This window comes from Hippocampus bargibanti, linkage group LG01 (assembly GCF_051943395.1).
Source record: "Hippocampus bargibanti isolate YZ-2025 linkage group LG01, ASM5194339v1, whole genome shotgun sequence".
Lineage (NCBI taxonomy): Eukaryota > Metazoa > Chordata > Actinopteri > Syngnathiformes > Syngnathidae > Hippocampus > Hippocampus bargibanti.
The window spans coordinates 14,528,153-14,546,362 of NC_142734.1; the positions used below are offsets into that span (position 1 = coordinate 14,528,153).

At 41.7% G+C, this 18,210-nt stretch overlaps 1 protein-coding gene across 1 annotated transcript in view; it reads right to left on the bottom strand.

Moving 5' to 3' along the window:
• Window positions 1-18,210, bottom strand: part of ptgfrnb (prostaglandin F2 receptor inhibitor b) — a 58,199-nt gene that overhangs the window by 22,363 nt on the left and 17,626 nt on the right. The window contains exons 4-11 of the mRNA XM_088998365.1: window positions 17,898-18,210; window positions 14,676-15,101; window positions 3,824-3,970; window positions 3,570-3,730; window positions 3,367-3,487; window positions 2,632-2,851; window positions 2,335-2,522; window positions 87-194 (exon numbers count right to left, since the gene is read on the bottom strand). The exon at window positions 17,898-18,210 is cut by the window's right edge and continues 95 nt beyond it. Coding sequence (XP_088854491.1) covers window positions 87-194; window positions 2,335-2,522; window positions 2,632-2,851; window positions 3,367-3,487; window positions 3,570-3,730; window positions 3,824-3,970; window positions 14,676-15,101; window positions 17,898-18,210 — 1,684 coding nt within the window. The remainder of the gene's footprint in view (window positions 1-86; window positions 195-2,334; window positions 2,523-2,631; window positions 2,852-3,366; window positions 3,488-3,569; window positions 3,731-3,823; window positions 3,971-14,675; window positions 15,102-17,897) is intronic.

The window sequence follows — 18,210 nt, forward strand, 5'->3', positions numbered from 1 at the left end:
TGAAAATAGATTTTCAAGTAAAGGTTGGGCTTCCGGGGATGACTACAAATGTATGTAATGACAGTTTGTGGGTGTGCGTGTTGTACCGGTCTTTGGTGAGGATCCAGAGATGCGGAGGGAACACTTCATCTTGGCTGTTTGCCATGGATAAACAGTACTGGTGTCTGAATGGATTGCAATGGAGAAGGAGGGTCCTGAAAAACAAACGACGCATGGATTTACTTCAAGACAAACCAGTAAAATGCAATTTTTCATTCCATTCCCTGGAGATGTCAGTTATAAAAAAATAAGTTGCTACAATAAGGTTCAGCTCACTTTTGACAATCAGTTTTATCTAATTGAAATTTTAGAAAAAAGAATTCTAATATTTTTTTTAGACTCCCCCATTGTTTTTGTTGATGAAGTTACCATGTGTAACAGACTACATTTCATGCATTTACTTGTTTTTCTTTTTTCTGGGCAATCTAGTCACGAATTGGGACCCCTGCTGTGGAGAATCTGACCCACGTTGAATAAACAGAACTCGACCCTTTGAAATTATATGGGACTGCAATATTGTAAATAGGACACCGGTAAATCTTTTGACGTATGATAGGAATGTTGATTTATGATACTGAGGTTAACCAATGAACAATTAACATGTAACATTTTATAAAGTGATATTATTCAATGCAACCTTGTTGTAGAGCAGGTTGTCGGGAACCTATGGCTCGCGAGCCATATATGGCTCTTTTGATGATTGCATATGGCTCGCCGATAAATATTACACATTATAATACATATTGTCGTTTTTTTCGTCGTTCATTTCCCATTGGGGCTGCAGTTGGCGGAAAGCGCAATTTTGATTGGATGACACTAACCTAGAATGGCCGAAAGCGCCATGTTGATTGGATGATAGTGGCCGTCATGTTGAAACAGGTAAACGTCCCTTTAAATGAGCCCAACTTGTGCACTTCAGCCTGAATGCACCGGAGCATTAGAGGAGAGAAAATGTTCTGATTCTAATTTGCAATGAAACAATACCATCGATGAAACAGTCGAATGTCAGTGACATTTTAACAAGCCCCATGTTAACGTTAGCATCGACATACTTCTATACTTCTGCGAGAAGTAGATTGCAGATAGCAAGTGTGGAAGCTTATGAGCCATGTGCAGGCTAGCTATCAGTAACTTCGCCTCTGCACCGGCAAATTGAATTTCATTCCGATCGTTTTCCTGGATTTTTACCAAACACGAGGAACGGAAAACCATCCATGTTAACGGTGAGTACTATCACAAAGTTATTTTAAATAATACATTCTGATATTTTGTTGAAAAGTGGCCGCGCGCGTGCGTGTGGCTCTCGCTGAAAAACATTTCTAAATATTTTACTTTTATGGCTCTCTTAGTCAAAAAGGTTCCCGACCCCTGTTGTAGAGAGTAATGAAGATATTCAAATTACAATTCGAAGAACATTAAATACATAATCAAAATATGAATGATTCTGAAAAGTTTCGAAATGCTTTTCCATCAACAACTTAGATGTCGACATCTTAAATTCAGATAAAATGAGCTTCTGATTATTTTTTACTTCATCATCACAGTCCTACAGTGTATACAGGAGGGATAAAATATTCCCATTTATTCTCACCTCCCTTTCTGTCTGTCTCTCACATGCACACACATGGACATGCACACAAACAGAAAAAAATCAGGACAAGGGGCAAATACTTCTTCACGTGACTGTATGAATGTGTATGTACCGTACTGTAAATGTGTATTCCATGTTGGGTCAACTCAAAATATTTCAACACACATCAGGTACATGAACACGTGAGAGACATGCGCACACAAACACATGGAAAGGAGAAGCAGCAGTGTAGATCTTTGTTGCTGGGTGGTTGGCCAAAGGCTTTCAATTTGAAGAGATCCCAGAAAGGGAGTCGGAGAAAAGACAAGGGAGTTAAAGGAAGGAGTGGGGGAGGGGCTGTTTTGGGGGTGCAGGGATGTGGGAGAAAAATCGACAATTAGTCAAAGTAACAGCGTTGGAGGGCTGCCTATCTCCTCAGAGGAAAATTTCCTTCGCTTCGCTCCTCCTTTTTGCATCCTTCAGATGACGTGTGCGTGTTCCAAGCACTCGTCCCATCTTCTTAAACAGATGCACGTTTATTCCATCTTGAACATTAGGACTGACAGCGTCCCGTTGACATCAGAAAAAATAAAGTGGGGAATCTATGTGCACATACAGTACAAAGTGTTGTTTTGTGTTGTGTTGTGAGCCAGTGACAAATATGGGCAGTGGATTTGCATGCAATGTTTCTTTCGTTAAATGCAAACATTTGGCATTGAACGCACCATTTTCCTGAAAGTCAATTTTGACTTTGTTGGACTCTGCACTTGTGGCTCTGGTCCATGTCTGACCAGGCTGCTGCTTTGTCCAAGCAGTGATGTCACACCAGTAGAAACCTCGATCTGATAACTGGACACCCCACAGGCGAAACCGAAACTCAGCTGGGCCGGACTTTGTCAACACCAGACTGTCTCTAAATGGGCAGAAAGGACACAGTTTTTGAAAATAGTACTGATGAGTTCAGAGTGACTTCATGAGTTACAACAAGTGATGTTGTCTGCGATTACCAAGAATGTACGCACCTCCGATTGGGGTCTGTGGCTCCCCCGTGCTGCATGACGCTGTCAGGACTGAGGGTCATGATGGTCCTAACATTACTTTCCAGGCTGTCTTGTGACTGGATGAGGACTGAATACCCCGCTTCACCGAGGTTCTGAGTTGCCACTGTGCAGCTCATCTCAAAGGTAGCACCACCCACAGAAGCCTCGCGAATGCGTTTGGCTGCAACATTGAGCGATGGACCTGAAAATAAGCGCCAGTGGATCAATGAATGGATGACTTAACTCTTATGAAAGACATTATTCAGCCTGGACGGAAGGAAACGGCAATCCCATGACAGGAAGATAAGCAATCACACCATGAAATGATTCTGATTCAGAACAGATGTGTATGTGCCCACTGAGCAATGCTATTACATCATGCCTCAATTAGCTTGAGTAAGGGCACAAAGTTCAGCATGTGGATGGGTTGGAGAAGGGTATAATACAAAGGATGTGTTGAGGGACTTCCTCTGAAGTCTACAAATGGTACCAATGAATTTTGGACATTAAGATCATTCATCAGACCAAACTGCAGGGTTAGTATGACAAGAAGACATGCTATCTCCCTCGTACCCACCCGCCCCATCCTGAAGAGTCATCATATCACACGATATGTCTTGCACTTTTGGGATAAATATCAAGGTTCCGAAGAGAAATCTAATGCCATTTTCAGAGAGCCTGAAATAGAACGTGGAGAGACAATTAAAACTTTCATACGTTTGGTGTCCCATCGCACAGTCAATGGCAAGCTCTGGTGCTCAGCAGCCTTCACCACGTCGTCCGGGCTGTTGATGCTCCATGCCGAGACAGCACAAACGTACTGGCCCATGTCGATCTCCTGTAGAAAGCATGTATCATGTCACTATAAGATAACGTCCAAATTTAAAGAGATGTTATTGTGACGCCAAAAGTCTCATGACCTGCGTGCGAAGGAATCTCAATTTGAAAGTGTCGGGCTGGACTTTTGTCAGCGACATCATGCCGCTCTCCAGTCTGTCCGAATACATTGCACCCGGCAACAGATTGCCAGAGCCGTCAATAGAGCCAACAGAATGGGTAGCCTGAGGTTCGCTGGCAGCACCTGCGACAATGGAAATGATTCAATACCATGAACTTTTTTTTTAACCCACTCCTATTTATTCTTCAAAGTGCTAAGTGAGCGTAGTTAAAGTACCAGGAAGTGCAGTATGCTCCCATGTAACACCCAGCCGACCTCCCATGGGTAGGTGTGTAATATTGGTTACATGACAAGCCAACTCAGTCGGTTCACTGGTCATCTGGGGGTGAACGATGGTCTCAATATCCAGCGTGAAACTCGGTTCTGGGGAAATGAGAAAGCCCAAACTGTTGTTGAACGCGTCAAGATATTGACTGAAACAGCAGCAATAAGACTGCAGTATTTAGTGACTCCAAAAATCCCAAAGGCATCATGCATTGAATATGAGTTAATGCTCCTCAGTAAATTGTCCATGTTATATTTCCCTCTAATCAGTATTATCACATCTATTGTCGAAGCAAATAGAAACACTATTTGGAATGGTTTCAATAGCACTATTATGAGCAGCCTTTCCTTGAACAACAGCTTACTTCTAATAATAACACAGTTCGCTACTGAGCTGCCTCTGGAGAAATGATTCCCATCCTGCCGGCACATTACTTTCATCTGTCAGTGCCAGGTTCGGTCCGGCGTGGCCAGACAAGTACAGCATAGTGATTGCTGCTTTGTGCCTTGGACCTTCAATCCAAGAAGCCAGGACACGGGAAGAAAAAGGAAATAGCCCTGTTGACTGCGGGAGATGAGGTGCGTATCTCTCTGTCAGCCCTCCAGATTGCCTCGTTACACTTCAGCAAACACACGCCTGTCTGAGGTGTTCCTAATATTTTGCTCCCTTTTTATGGATCTGGGATTACAAAGGTTCCATGATATGTGTTTTAAAAACAAGTTATTTAGTGCATATTTATACAAAAATATCCCCAAAAATGCAGGATTTGGCACGATGGCATTTGGACGTCACATATAGACAGCGCCTCATGCACAGTCACCATCTGTTTTAGGACACAAGCAGCCCCACAAACACATGCAGGCCTCACGTACACACTTGATGGATGAGGAAGTGTGCAGCCTCCCTGGCAATTATTCATGTGCCACTCTCACTCACTGGAATGTCTTATTTAGTAAAGCAACACAGGCAGGGCATCACTGATACCAACCACAACTTCTCTCCTTGGATCAGAATGAATATAGGCCAAAATTTCATTTCAGGCACAAACTCAGCAATTTTGCTTTTCAGGAGAGATATTTCACACTAGAGTCAGATCATGTATTTACAGTTGGATGAAATAAACAATTAGAGGATTGTTGGATTGTTTTATGTTTTGTCTACATCCTTTACTGCAGAGGTCCCCAACCCCCGGGCCGCGGACCGGTACCGGTCCGTGGGTCATTTGGTACTGGGCCGCTGATGGAGAATAATAATTTATCATGTTTAAAAGTGCCGTGCTTTGCTGACCAACTAAACAATGGGCCTACAGTCAAAGCGCAGATGGCCACAGTAAATCTGAGTGAAACAGACACGGCAAGGTGAACTGTCGTCTCCATCAAGATTCTAGAAGGTCCGGCCTTGCACAGAATTTAGGGCTTGAGATACTCCTTTTCCACCAAAGTTATTTACGGCTTAAACATCCTGCACAAGCGCCAGATTACAAACTTATCAGTTCTTGGAAAAGACAACCAATTAAAATGTCTTATGTTTTACTGCTTGCAGCTGTTGGTGCTCAGAACGCCCAGAGGCGTGGCATTATAATCAAGAAAACTGTGTTTTACTAATATATCACTGTAATTTGCATATACTCTCAATAAATAGCTTGGCAGAGGGGCGCACAATTCAGACGTATGTCATCTGATGACTGCGTCTCCTGCCGGCAGTGGGGACAATCTTTCTGGTTCTGAGTCTCTGTCCACGGTGTCTGTCTGTCATATCTCTGACAGCCGCGCAGAAAGAATAATTTACCTAATTTCCCTTTTATTTATGATCTGAGTCCGAACTATGTTTTATTTTGAAAAATGAAAAATTACCAGATTCCATCCGTCTATGTGACTTACTCTTGACGCATGTCAAAACGCTTGTCTAGGTCACATGATACATTCCACTAAAATTAGCCCACCGTAAGCTAGCAAAATGAGTAAAAAACAAACGCCTTTGGAAAGTTTCTTTTCGAAGGGAAAAGGAGGAGTGACAGCAACCAAAACAAACTACAGAGTAGATTGGACATAAGGAAGACACTTTGGGTGTCATTGTCTCCCAGTATCCCTAGATGGGACCGTCTCGTTGCAGAGAAACAAGCTCAGGGGTCCCACTGATTCATTTGTTGTGAGTTGTATTTTGTATGCGCTTTGTACTTGTTTTTGTTGTGTATCTTATTTTGAAGGCACATTTAAAAATTACCATGGTGACCATACAGCGTTAAGGGGCAGAGACGAACGATGTTACATATGTTGTTATCAGGACTCTGCTAATAAAGTTGTATAAAGATACACAATGGATTCACGTTTATTATATTTAAAAGAAAGAAAAAAAAAACAGTTTCCACGCCTGTCGTATCATTTTATTTTATTGTATTCATCCGCCGGTCCGTGAAAATATTGTCTGACATTAAACCGGTCCGTGGCGCAAAAAGGTTGGTGAACACTGCTTTAGTGGATCTGACTTTAGTCCAGTCTGTGGGACAAGATTAAATAGATAGCATTGATAAGGTAGAAATCTGTAGCTGGAGTAATTAAATTACCACTTCAGAGGTATACAACGAACAACCTAAAACAAATTCAGTTGTGTTATCGATTGAAAGAAGGATTGAGGGCAAGAAGAAGACTTGCATATTTATGGTTCTCAGATAAAGCAGATGACACATGAATTGTTAAAAAGGTGCCATCACTTACATATTTTTCTTTTGTGTTGCCAGCGGAGAGCGTGGGTGCGACACGCCGATTTCATCCCAGTTCTGACAACACTAACCACCCACCCAATTCATCTTGTTTCACTTTTCTTTCAGCTGTACATGGAAAACTGGGTGTGCATTTGCACAACTTGGTGACTAAAAAAATTACATGGTAAACTACGTAGCGGTCGGAGAAGAACCGCACAACCACTGACAAGTACTGACAATGCTGTGGTTTTTCGCCGGCACCAATGGGCTCGACCATTGTGTCTTGTCGTTAGGCAATGTATGAATTATGCAAAGAGAACATGAACCCATTCCTATGACATTCAGAATGTAAAGCTGGCATGAAAAAAAGGATCACTGTTGCGTTTGATCGCTATAGTTGTGATATGGATTCAAAGCTTATCGTGTCTTTATGTCCGCATTGTCCGCTGCTTTATCTCGATCATCAGACAAGCAGGGTTCTCTAGCTTTATTAATAGTCGTTCATTGTTCACATCTGCAAAAGCAATCTATTATGTTACTTACATTATAACTAATCCTTTTCAACTAAATCTGCATGATGTTTCTGAGAATTACAGCCTAACAGGACATGAAGTGGGAGGATGATACAAAGGCTGAAAAAAGTCCAGCCATGGAATCAGTCCTGTGTTGCTCCATCATGTCTGAGTTGGAGCAGCCACAAAACAGGACAAAATGTGATTGCAAGGGACAGTTAGGACTGGGTTAAAAAAATCATTGGTCCCACCCTACTCACTTTCAAGGACTTGCACACCGCTAAAACCAAGACGAGGGCATGAAAAACACTATTGGGCCCCTCAAACCTTGCCCACCACCTCTTCCAGCTACTCCATTCAGGCAAACATTAACAAACAAAAAACACCAAAACCAGCAGACATTGAAACACACTTCTCTCTCTCCATGAACTCCCTAAAGGGTGCCTCAAATCTGTAGTGGGTCTTTGCATTTTTGCACACCCCAGTGAGACAGGATTACCGAACTGATGATTGTCACTTACGTTTATAGTATGATAATCATAGCAGCATGACAGCACAATCTGCCAATATGGACTCTTTTTTTAATGCCCTGCACCATCATGGATAAGCATATCCAAATTTGGCTCAACTGAGTATTTTGGCTCTGTGATTCAAAATAACAATGGTGAATTATTATTATTATTACACTTGAAGAATATCTTCTGAAACCACATAGGGTGACCTCCACATCATGCAACTGGCTGCCATGAGCAATTACCTTCCTAATTTATGATTGACACTCCATTAATGTATCATAATTAGACCATAATTAATAGTCCATGCTTACACGCTTGTTTGGATACATGGAAGGTCCCTATGTGTGTTGTTTGAGCGGACATGGTGTGTGTGTATATGTCACCGATACGGGTATCTCAATGACAGCAAGCCCACAACGACGACATAAAGTATATCTGATCAGGATGTTTAGCTCAAAGTCTTTAACCCAGTGGACAACCTGCTCTATTGGGATAACAGCACGGCATGTAATGCTAGCAGGTGAAGTCAGCAGTTCGGAATCCAGCTGGAAAACTTTAAGTTCTTATTTTAGTCTCGCTCACATTGCTTCATGCACAAAGTACAAAAAAAATCAACATTTAAACTGCACTCTGCTTCATTTTCTTCTTAAATTACTACGATAAAATGAAAGACTTGGCATATTACTTTCTGCTCTTGCAGTTAGTGTAATGACAGCAGACAGAAAACATACAAAGTGAAGATCGATTACAATAAGGCAAAAAGCTATGCCATACTTAGAAAACCCAGAAGGATTAGACTGAATTAACTTGTTTGTTACTTCTTTGGGTAATTTTCATCATAGGCTTGGGAAACAATACAGTTTGAAACTAACTACATTAAGAATATGGTACGACATTATGTTACCCAGTGTTTGAAATAACGTCTGCCCGGAGGCCAGAGGCGTACAACTTTTACGTCCAAAACGTCTCGGCCCGAGTGGCCGACAACTTCAAGAAAAAAAGCATTTTTATTCAATAAAGCAAAAGCTACAAGCAAACAGCTACAAGCCACGTGGACTCCTCTTTCTAAGCGCCTTTTAAGACTCTCAAGTACACTTTACAGTCACGGTATAGTCCGAAGCATACTCGGCACAGCAGCCAATCAGAAGCCTGTTTCGTGCTTCGGACTATACCGTGGCTGTAAAATATACTTGAGAGTTTTGAAAGGCACTTAGAAAGAGAAGTGCACGTGGCTTTTAGCAGACAACACAACGCAAACATTGTATTGTGCACCATGACGGCAAACAACAACTGGAGCAAAATCTTCAGCAAGGGATATTTACCATAAATGAAGCAAGGGAGCATTTGTGGTAGGTACTTCCTTAATACGTCTGTGTAAGCTCTCAGTCGTACAGGAGTGGACCTTTTTCATCAATGTACTTCCTTGATTAAAAAAAACTATCCTTTATACTTCTTAACAATGTTTTTTTTTTGATTAGTCGTCTTATTGTGTTTCAAGTTGTGAAAAATGGGGCAGGCAACTTTATGGCCGGGCAGGAAACTATGTTGTCTGCCCTGGTGTCCGCTAGCTTTTTGTCATGAGTTTCAGACACTTATGTTACCACATAATTTAAACAAAATAAAACACATCTTCTTGGGTCTCATATGTAAAAAAAAGTGTATTGTAATTTGATGGATGTTAATCCATAAAACCTGGACACTTTAAAGGACAACCGACGCCTCCGGACAAGTTGTGTCCATAATTTGTAAAATGGCGTCAAATGACTTCTACTGAGCGTATTTTACAAAGATTCCACCGCATATAGCTATATTGTAAATTTTAAGACTCGCGCTGAATATTCAGGAAGTCTTGTTTTCGAGTTAAAGACGGCGCAGCGAGAGTGGCTGCCTTTCCAGCAGCACCTGTGTTTTGCTTTTCTACTTTCATTTCTTTCATAACTTTGCTGCTGTGAAATGTAAATGTCTCCACTGCGAGACTAATAAAGGCAAATCCAATCCAATCCAATCCCCACGTGACGTCACGTTTGGAACGCCCCTAACCGAGAAAGCGACACACAGTGCATTTTGCGGTACTTTGTTTGGTCTGAAAACTTCGTGTTGATCCGTGTTGATGGCGAAATTAGAAGAAAACACATAAATGACACGATGGTGAATCGTTGTGTGTTGCACCAAGACTACTATTTGATATTCGCTGACACAAATTCCCAGCAGACAAATCAGCCCATTTCCAGCAGAGCATTTTATGGGACACTAGATTTTAGTCCAGATGCCATTGACGGCTCGAATTGATATGGCAGGACTCCTTTCATCAATTGCAAACATTTATGCTTTCCTCTTCAGAACTATTTGAATCATATTCATAACTGGATGAGTAACAAGAAAGCATATTCTTCGAATCTGAAGCCATTGTTTTCATTCTCGAGCAAGGCAAGACGTCTTGGTGTGACGTCACGAACAAGGAGGCGGGACCTTCTGAAACTGGCCATTTCCGGTTTCATTTTGAAGTCGTTTTTGGACAGTTTCAGTCATTTTATTGGTGTTTTTCATTTGACTAAAAATATCAGCCTGCATGTTTTGGGTATTTTAGATGCTATAAAACTTTTTTCTGATGTCAGTTAGGAAACAACAAAATGGTGTTGGTTGTCTTTTAAAGGACAACCGACGTCTCCGGACAAGTTGTGTCCATAATTTGTAAAATGGCTTCAAAAGACTTCTACTGAGCGTATTTTACAAAGATTCCACCGCATATAGCTATATTTTAGGTTTTAATACTCGTGCTGAATATTCCGGAAGTCTTCTTTTTGAGTTGGTGACGAGTCCGTACGTGACGTCACTAAAGAACCGCCCCTGACCGTAAAAAAACACGCATTGTAGCAGTCCTTCCATCACGTCAATATATTTTACTGTACTTGTTTGGTCTGGGGACCTCGTGTTGCACCCAAAAGCCGCCAGAAGGCCAGAAGATTGCGTCCAAGCGCCATATAAGGAATTTATCAGCCTGTGGAAACGGAGGTGGCCACTGGAGGTCGCCATTTTGTGCCTCTTTTTTTGGATGAGAGAATTCCCCCCAATGTTGCCTCAAAATGGCACACATAAATTCTTTAATTGATTGCAAACATGTATGCTTTCCTCTTCAGAACTATTTGAATCATATTCATAACTGGATGTGTAACAAGAAAGCATATTCTCCGAATCTGAAGCCATTGTTTTGATTCACTAGCAGTGCAAGACGTCTTGGCGTGACGTCACGAACTGGGGGCGGGACTTTCTGAAAATGCCCAATACGCAGCTCAATTGTTTGCAGATTTTGGACACTTTAAGTGAATTTTATTGGTGTTTTGCATTTGACTAAAAATATCATACTGCGTGTTTTGGGTATTTTAGATGCTATAACAAGGAGTCCAAGATGGCGCCCGAGTAGGCAGCCGTCAGCAGGTGCTCTGATGAGCCTTGCTTTTTTTTGTTGTTTTTGTCTTGTTTTTGTGTTTTCTTTTGTCACTTTGTGTTGTTGGGCGTCGTGTGGAATGGATACGGATTGTTTTTCAGCATTTTTGACCATGACATTCATCAAGGAGGAGACTGTGCTGAGCGGTTGCGCTTTTTCGGCAGCATGAATATGCCAGTACTGTTTTTGAATGGGAGGAATGTCGGTGCCATTCGTCTGTCATCGCTGGACACCAAAGGGGCCATTGTGTTTTTTTGCGCCTGTAATGGGCAGCATCTTCACAGCCTCGTTTTGTTCAGCGGAAGGTCGATGCTGTTGGACAGTCTGCGGCTGGATGGATGCATGGTTTGAGGAGCCCGCGATAAGAAGAAAGGAGCGTCAGCGCAGAGCGCCGATGCGTACGTGGAAATGTTGCGGCTTGGAATTGAAGCTGATTTATGGGGGACAGGAGATGTGAGACAATCTCTTTTCGTCAATGGATGCTACAGCTGCGTGTTTGCTTTCAACATTTTCAGAATCAGAATCAGAATCATCTTTATTGCCAAGTATGTAGGACACACAAGGAATTTGTTTCCGGTAGAACACGCTTGTAGTCGACGTGCACAGTCCACCATGATGTCCCTGATCCACTGGTGAAGAGACGCTTTGATCCTCTCCTCTTTCATCTGGAACTGCTTTATGTAACAAAGAGGGTACAGAAAGTGCTTAAGAATGAATGTCTCTCTGTGTCTTTGTGTTGTCATGTTATTTGTTATTTAGTTTTTTGTGTTCTTTGGACTTCAAGACGGCGCCGCGAGAGTGGCTGCCTTTCCAGCAGCTCCTATGTTTTGCCTTTCCACTTTCATTTCTTTCATAACTTTGCTGCTGTGAAATGTAAATTTCTCCACTGTGAGACTAATAAAGGCAAATCCAATCCAATCCAATCCAATAAAACGTTTTTCTGATGTCAGTTAAAAAACAAAAAAGTGACGTCGGTTGTCCTTTAAGGTATTAAATAAAACCTAAGAGTTATTAATCAATCAAATGAAATGGAACCAGCTTTAAGGCATTCATCTTGCCTTATTTATTAAAATAGCGTTTTGACAACTTGGCAAAATTAAACAGCACAATGAACAAAATACATAACTGATTTAACTGTACAACTGTTCGGGTTATGTTGTCCTGCGTGATATGAAAAGCAGATTACAGAAGTGACTTGAGCCGTTCTGTCAACACCCTGTCAACAATTGGGTGTCCTGGTGTTGAATTGACTTACGCGAATGGCTGCCGCTGCTCACCCGCATTTTATGTTCTTATCCTGTGATTGGAAAGTGTCCTTGAGAGTTTTGTTAGGCGCTTATAAATGACATTATCATTAATATTAGTATTGACTATTATTTGTTTATTTGTCTGTTTATTTATGTAATTATTTAAAAGTGTGGGGTCATGATCTCAATTGCCACTCACGTTTTATCTTTTGACCCCTCGCCTCCTTTCAATGTTGGTGCTGTATATTGCAAATTTCCCCATTGTGGGACTATTAAAGGTTTTTTGATTGTATTTTTCAGATTCTGATAAAGTTTGCTTATAAGTTTAAAGGACAACCAACACCATTTTTTTGTTTCCTAACTGACATCAGAGAAACGTTTTATAGCATCTAAAATACCCAAAACACGCAGGCTGATATTTTTAGTCAAATGAAAAACACCAATAAAAATGACTTTTTCATTTCAAGTTTCATTTTCAGAAGGTCTCGCCTCCTTGTTCGTGACGTCACGCAAAGACGTCTTGCCTTGCTTGAGAATCAAAACAATGGCTTTAGATTCGGAGAAGATGCTTTCTTTACTGGTTACTCGTCCAGTTATGAATATGATTCAAATAGTTCTGAAGAGGAAAGCATAAATGTTTGCAATCGATGAAAGAAGTATTCCCGTGTCATTTTGAGGCATCTGGATGAAATGTAGCGTCCCAGAAAATGCACAAGATGACGCCAAAGCTCCGTTGGAAATGGGCTGATTTGTCTGCTGGGAATTTGTGTCAACTAGAATCAAATCGTTGTCTTGGTGCAACACAGAACAATTCACCATCACGTTATTTATGTGTTTTCCTTCTAATTTCCCCATTAACACGGATCAACACGAAGTTTTCAGACCAAACAAAGTACCGCAAAATGTACTGTGTGTCGCTTTCTCTGTCAGGGGCGTTCCCTCCGTGACGTGACGTCAGGAATCGTCACCAACTCAAAAACAAGACTTCCTGAATATTCAGCGCGAGTCTTAAAATATAAAATATATGCGGTGGAATCTTTGTACAATATGCTCAGTATAAGTCATTTGAAGTGATTTTACAAATTATGGACACAACTTGTCCGGAGGCGTCAGTTGTCCTTTAAGTACGTTGTTGTACAACAATTGCAGCTGACAAAGCACCACGTGAACTATTCAAAGTACAGTCCAGGCTGTGAGAAATTACCCCTTGTGTGTACAAATGAGCATGTGTGCGCTTCCATAACAAGTCCCCGCCTCCCCCAAAAAAACCTGCATGAGTGTGTGTGTGTGTGTGTGTGTGTGCGTGTGTGTGTGTGAGGGGGGGGGGGGTGTCTGTGTATGCGCATGCGCAAATGACAGGTTTGATGGAATCTATACCTCCAGGCAACAACGTAGGAGCTCTACCAGTTGGAACAGTCCGCATCCTCAGTATTTAGGCCGCGAGTGTGCATGCGGATACAGTACACACACACAAAATCACATGCACACAAGCATGTGCATGCACACCCTGAGTCCTTTTGGGACTTTCATAAGTTATTAGGCTGCTGTGGTAACTGAAGACTGTGAAGTCTGAAAATTGACATATCAAGCAGGCCACCAGCTGATGCACAGATTCCGCTGATGTGATTCTAACGATGATGGTTTCAGCACAGTACAGGTGGAAACGAGAAAGGGAACATTATGCAAACCTATTTGCTAGGTTAAGGCCGTGGTGCATCAATCCACTCATCTGCCAATCAATGTTTACCTCCGTCTTTCAGCTTTTTAAAATATATCTCTAAAGAATATGTGTGAAGTTTCAATTTCATTAAAAAAAATCAGGCCAATCAGTTGCTTGCACACACTATGATGGGAACCTCAAAGGCAGAGCCAGAAAAACGGATCTCAATTGAGAACTACAAAGAGTAGAGTGCTTAACTTATGTCTGCATGACTCATTCAAATGGGAGGAATTGGAATCAAAATATGACTATTCCTTACGTGTGTTCTCGAGGTGGGTGCCATACAAAATATGTTATTCTATGCCTGATAAATCGTAAACCTTTCATCTGCTATAAGTGATAAATAGAAGAATTGTGCAGTTATAAACTCAGGAATATACAAGGTCGACACATCTCTTCAAATACCAAGATTTTGTGACAAATCATTTCAATCTTTGTTGATTTCCAGCTACCATTAAAATGATGCCCCCCCACCCAATCCAAATTGAATTGTACAGGTCAAACAAGATTTGAAATGATGATTATTATTTGAGGCAGGTATGTCATCACCTGGTTTTGTGTGTAATTTTTTTATACCATCCATGTGAAGAACATACGCTGTCTCTAATGTTGGTATTTAACCAAATTCAACAAATGGACTGAACAATTCCACATTTCACTCACTGATCTGCGACACCTTCACCACCACGGGGCTGGACGTCTTCTCGGCTGCCATGTGCCACCGCCCTCCACCTCCCGAGCTCTTTCCTCCTTTCTCAATGAAGGCCCGCACGCGGCAGGCATACGTTCCTCCATCCTCCGTGCTCACCTGCCTCATCACTAGCCTATACTGGTCAGCCCCGGTTTTCTCTATGTTGGCCTCGCCATGATTTCCTTGAGCTGAGATGGCTGACGTATTGGAGATCACCACCCCGCTGCGCTCCATTGTGATGACATCCCGGCCGTTGGCTAGCCAGGAGACTTCCAGGGACAGGGAGGGCAGGTTGTCAGCAGCGACGGAGCAAAGCAGCGTCAGTTTGTCACCAGGGGTCAGGTGCAGGTTCATGGAGGGTGGAGAAGACGAAGAAGCCTTCACACTGAGGGACTGACCTTGAAAAGATCAGAGCAGATGGCAGCAATCAGAAATAGAAAAAAAAATCCTTACCTTGCAGCTTTCATGCCGACTGTTTACACTTGGGTGCCTTCTAAACTTTAATGGTGAATAGTATAGATATGACAGCACATAAAATATCAGAAAACATTTTTTTTATTCCAGAGAAGAAGTGTGACAAAAATGAGGAATTACAATATTTTTGGGAGTGTAAAAGTAAGAATGACAAAGAACGTGAAAACAATAAACCATTTCAATTCAGCCGCAACAAACCGTATTAAACCTGAATGGTTGATGAAAATGTGATTCTCTAACAGAAACATACAGATAAAAATAGTTGATTTCAGCGCCGTGCTAAATATAAAAATACAGTGACTTGAATCTTTTGTGCTTTAAAAGTAAAATATCAACTCAATGCCATGCAACATGTGAATGTATCTGAACAAAAAGCAAAAAAAAGCAAAATTACATGTTCCACAAAATCCAATATTGTGTTGGTCATACAAATTATTCATACAATGTTGTCGACAAAAATAGAATGAACTCAAATTGATCTGCCATAATCAAGAGGTTCTGTTCTGTTTCAATCTCAGACATTCCCTGTGTAAATGGCATGTTCTTCCTGTGCTTGTACAGCTTTTTGCAGATTATTATAAGTTTCTACCACCTAAATATTACAACAAAGTAAACCTGCCCCCTAGGCGTAGCCTGCAGTATAATTATGGTGGTGGCGAGAGTGGCTGCCTTTCCAGCAGTTCCTGTATTTTGTGTTTCTACTTTCATTCCTTTCATAACTTTGCTGCTATGAAATGTAAATTTCTCCACAACGAGACTAATAAAGGCAAATCCAATCCAATCCAATAGGTTGCCCTGACATACATGGTGCAGTATAGAAGCTATTATATTTTATTGAAGTATGCCGGTGTAAGAAAATGATCAATGAACAATAGAATTTAGCGTAAATCCTGCTCTTTCACATTTTGTGCCAGAAAGATCAATTAAATATTGAAAACCATCAAAGACAGTTCCTTCAAGCAGGAAAGGCATTTTGGAATTCTTCTACAATGCCAAGTCGGAACTTTGCGTAGTTTTTTCAAAAGGCAGTCGGTTTAATTAAAAACTGTTGCGTCTATCTTCAAAGTGACAACTTGGACACAGTCGCCAATAGCAACCTAGAGTGCAGCATGCTGGGAAAAGTCTCTGTATGGCGTCTGAAGCCTGACAAAGCCCACTCTGTTTGACTTTTCTCATCTTCTTTGCTCAACTTCCTCAGTCAACAAGAAACATGATGGACCTCAGACATGTGTGCATATGTGTACCTAGGTGCGTAATTATACTCGAGATTCATTATAAATCAGTCGGAGGGTTTTCCAGTCCTTAAGAGCATATGTGACCTAGAAAGATATAAGATATGGTGGCTACGGCAACAACAATGAATGACTGAGTATGTGTGTGCACGTTTGGGGCCTCCCTTAAACACAATAACACTCCAGAGCAGTGACGTTCACCCACCAGGATGCCTTTGCAATGTAGACAGCCACATAGCAAAGGGCCACATGTTCAATGCCCACCCCACCATCACTCTGTCCACCCAAACATTTTCTACATGGCGTATATTCATCAGAGTAAAGAACCCATTCCAGTTGACGTTGGCCTTTCATTAATTCTGTGGATATGGGAGGAAGCTGGAGCACCAAAAAAATAAAATAAAATCCACGGATGCATGGAATAACATGCAAACTCGTCCAAGAAAGAGATGTGAAGCTCCGGTGAGGCAGACAGGTGACAACGAACCACAGTGCTGGCCCTCCCTTCACTCCCCTCATCCTTCACCAGAAAGCATTACAGTTCCATTTACCATTCATTCATTCATCCGTTTTCCAATCTGTTTTATCCTAACAAGGGTCGCGAGGGTTGCTGGAGCCTGTCCCATCTGACTTCTGGAAGTGTTCAGGGGACACCCTGAAGCGGTTGCCAGCTAATTGCAGGGCACACAGAGATCAACAAGCTTTTGCACATTCACACCAAGGGACAAATTACGGTGTTTAATTAGCCTGCAATGCATGTTTTTGGAATGTGTTAGGAACATTGACTATCCAGAGAAAACTCACACAGGCCCAGGGAAAACATGCACCTCTATTCTGCACCTCTGCATTATGAGGCCAACATGCAAACCCACTGGACAACCGGGATGCCATTTAGTTTATTAGCATGGTCAAAATAATTTTACATCAATATAAACTCTGAAACCTTTCCAGGAAGATTAAAAACCCTCTGGTATTAGAGAAGGTGGCTAAAATAATCATTCAAGTTTCCTCAGTCACTCAGCTTGGGTAACATGAAATCTAATGTCTATTGCCACCTAGAAGTACAGTAAAGTCTCGTTATATCGATATTCAAGGGAGTCCGAAAAAATATCGATATAACCGGGACTATCGATATATCCGACCCTGTTTGCATGTAATTTTCTCCGTGCGTGCATAGAAATAGTATCGATATAACCGGGACTATCGATATATCCGATATCGATATAACGAGACTTCACTGTATGTGTTAGTTTTTTCGTGGTAAAAAGGTCTATTGCGGCCTACAATGTGCAGCTACTGTTCTAAAAGCAGCATTTTAGTAGCAAAGGACTGTGTGTGTGTGCACAACACCATCAGCTTGAAGCATGGTCTCACAACCTGCTCCTGTATTTTTAAGACTAAATCGAACACCGGGCCAATGTCATGCACAGGCATTTATTCTTATTTTTTATTTCTTCTTTGTGTTTCAAGAATAAAAATGCTTCTTACCTGTTGGAGTAACAGCAACAGTTCCCATTTCCTTTGTGCTCTCCACAATTTGAATCCATTTGCCCCCGTTTTCATGTGTCCACTCTGTTCCATTGCACTCGTAAATCCCTTCATCAGACGTAGTTACTCTGGAAATGACGAGCTCAAACAATCCATTCCTCCCAGGCACCAAACGGATGGCTCCATCAGCGTAACGCCGTGCATACTTGGCCCCTGTGATCACTTCGCCCTGAGGCCCAAAAGTCAAAATATCCTCGGATGTACCTCCCTTCTTTAGCGACCAGGTGACGGACAAGTAGGTGGGCTGGGTGAG